The following is a 318-nucleotide window of genomic DNA, read 5'->3' as shown; positions in this document are numbered from 1 at the left end:
GCATCAGCACTCATCCCTCTGGGAGGTCAGAGCCTTGGTGGGGGGAGCTTTCGCTGGCTGCTGGAGTGAGATGCCATGTCTGCTCCATCCTGATGTCCTCCTGGGCCATCTCTCTCCTCTGTGCTCCTCTCCCCAAATCCTGCACTGGCTTGGGCCAGGCAATGGACAATGAGATCTCACCGCCCTCTGCTTTCACAGTGAGGTCTCCACACAGGACCCGTTGCGGTGGAGGTGACGGTGGTCGTGGTTCAGGCAGCCTTCGTTGCGATGCACGATGAGGACGGGGAAGTAGAGGGCGTCCTGATAAGGAGGGGGGGC

General features: G+C 60.7%; 1 protein-coding gene across 1 annotated transcript in view; it reads right to left on the bottom strand.

Annotated features, from left to right (window-relative positions):
- Positions 1-192: 192 nt before the first annotated feature.
- TMEM151B (transmembrane protein 151B) overlaps positions 193-318 on the bottom strand; it is a gene marked incomplete at its 5' end in the record, with an annotated part of 1,427 nt that continues 1,301 nt past the window's right edge. The window contains one exon of the mRNA XM_010174149.2: positions 193-309. Within this exon, the coding sequence (XP_010172451.2) occupies positions 193-309 (117 nt within the window). The remainder of the gene's footprint in view (positions 310-318) is intronic.

This window comes from Antrostomus carolinensis, unplaced genomic scaffold (assembly GCF_000700745.2).
Source record: "Antrostomus carolinensis isolate BGI_N321 unplaced genomic scaffold, ASM70074v2 scaffold32898, whole genome shotgun sequence".
Taxonomy (NCBI): Eukaryota; Metazoa; Chordata; class Aves; order Caprimulgiformes; family Caprimulgidae; genus Antrostomus; species Antrostomus carolinensis.
The sequence above is the reverse complement of the archived record's forward strand: the minus strand, read 5'-3'. Positions and strand labels throughout refer to the sequence as shown.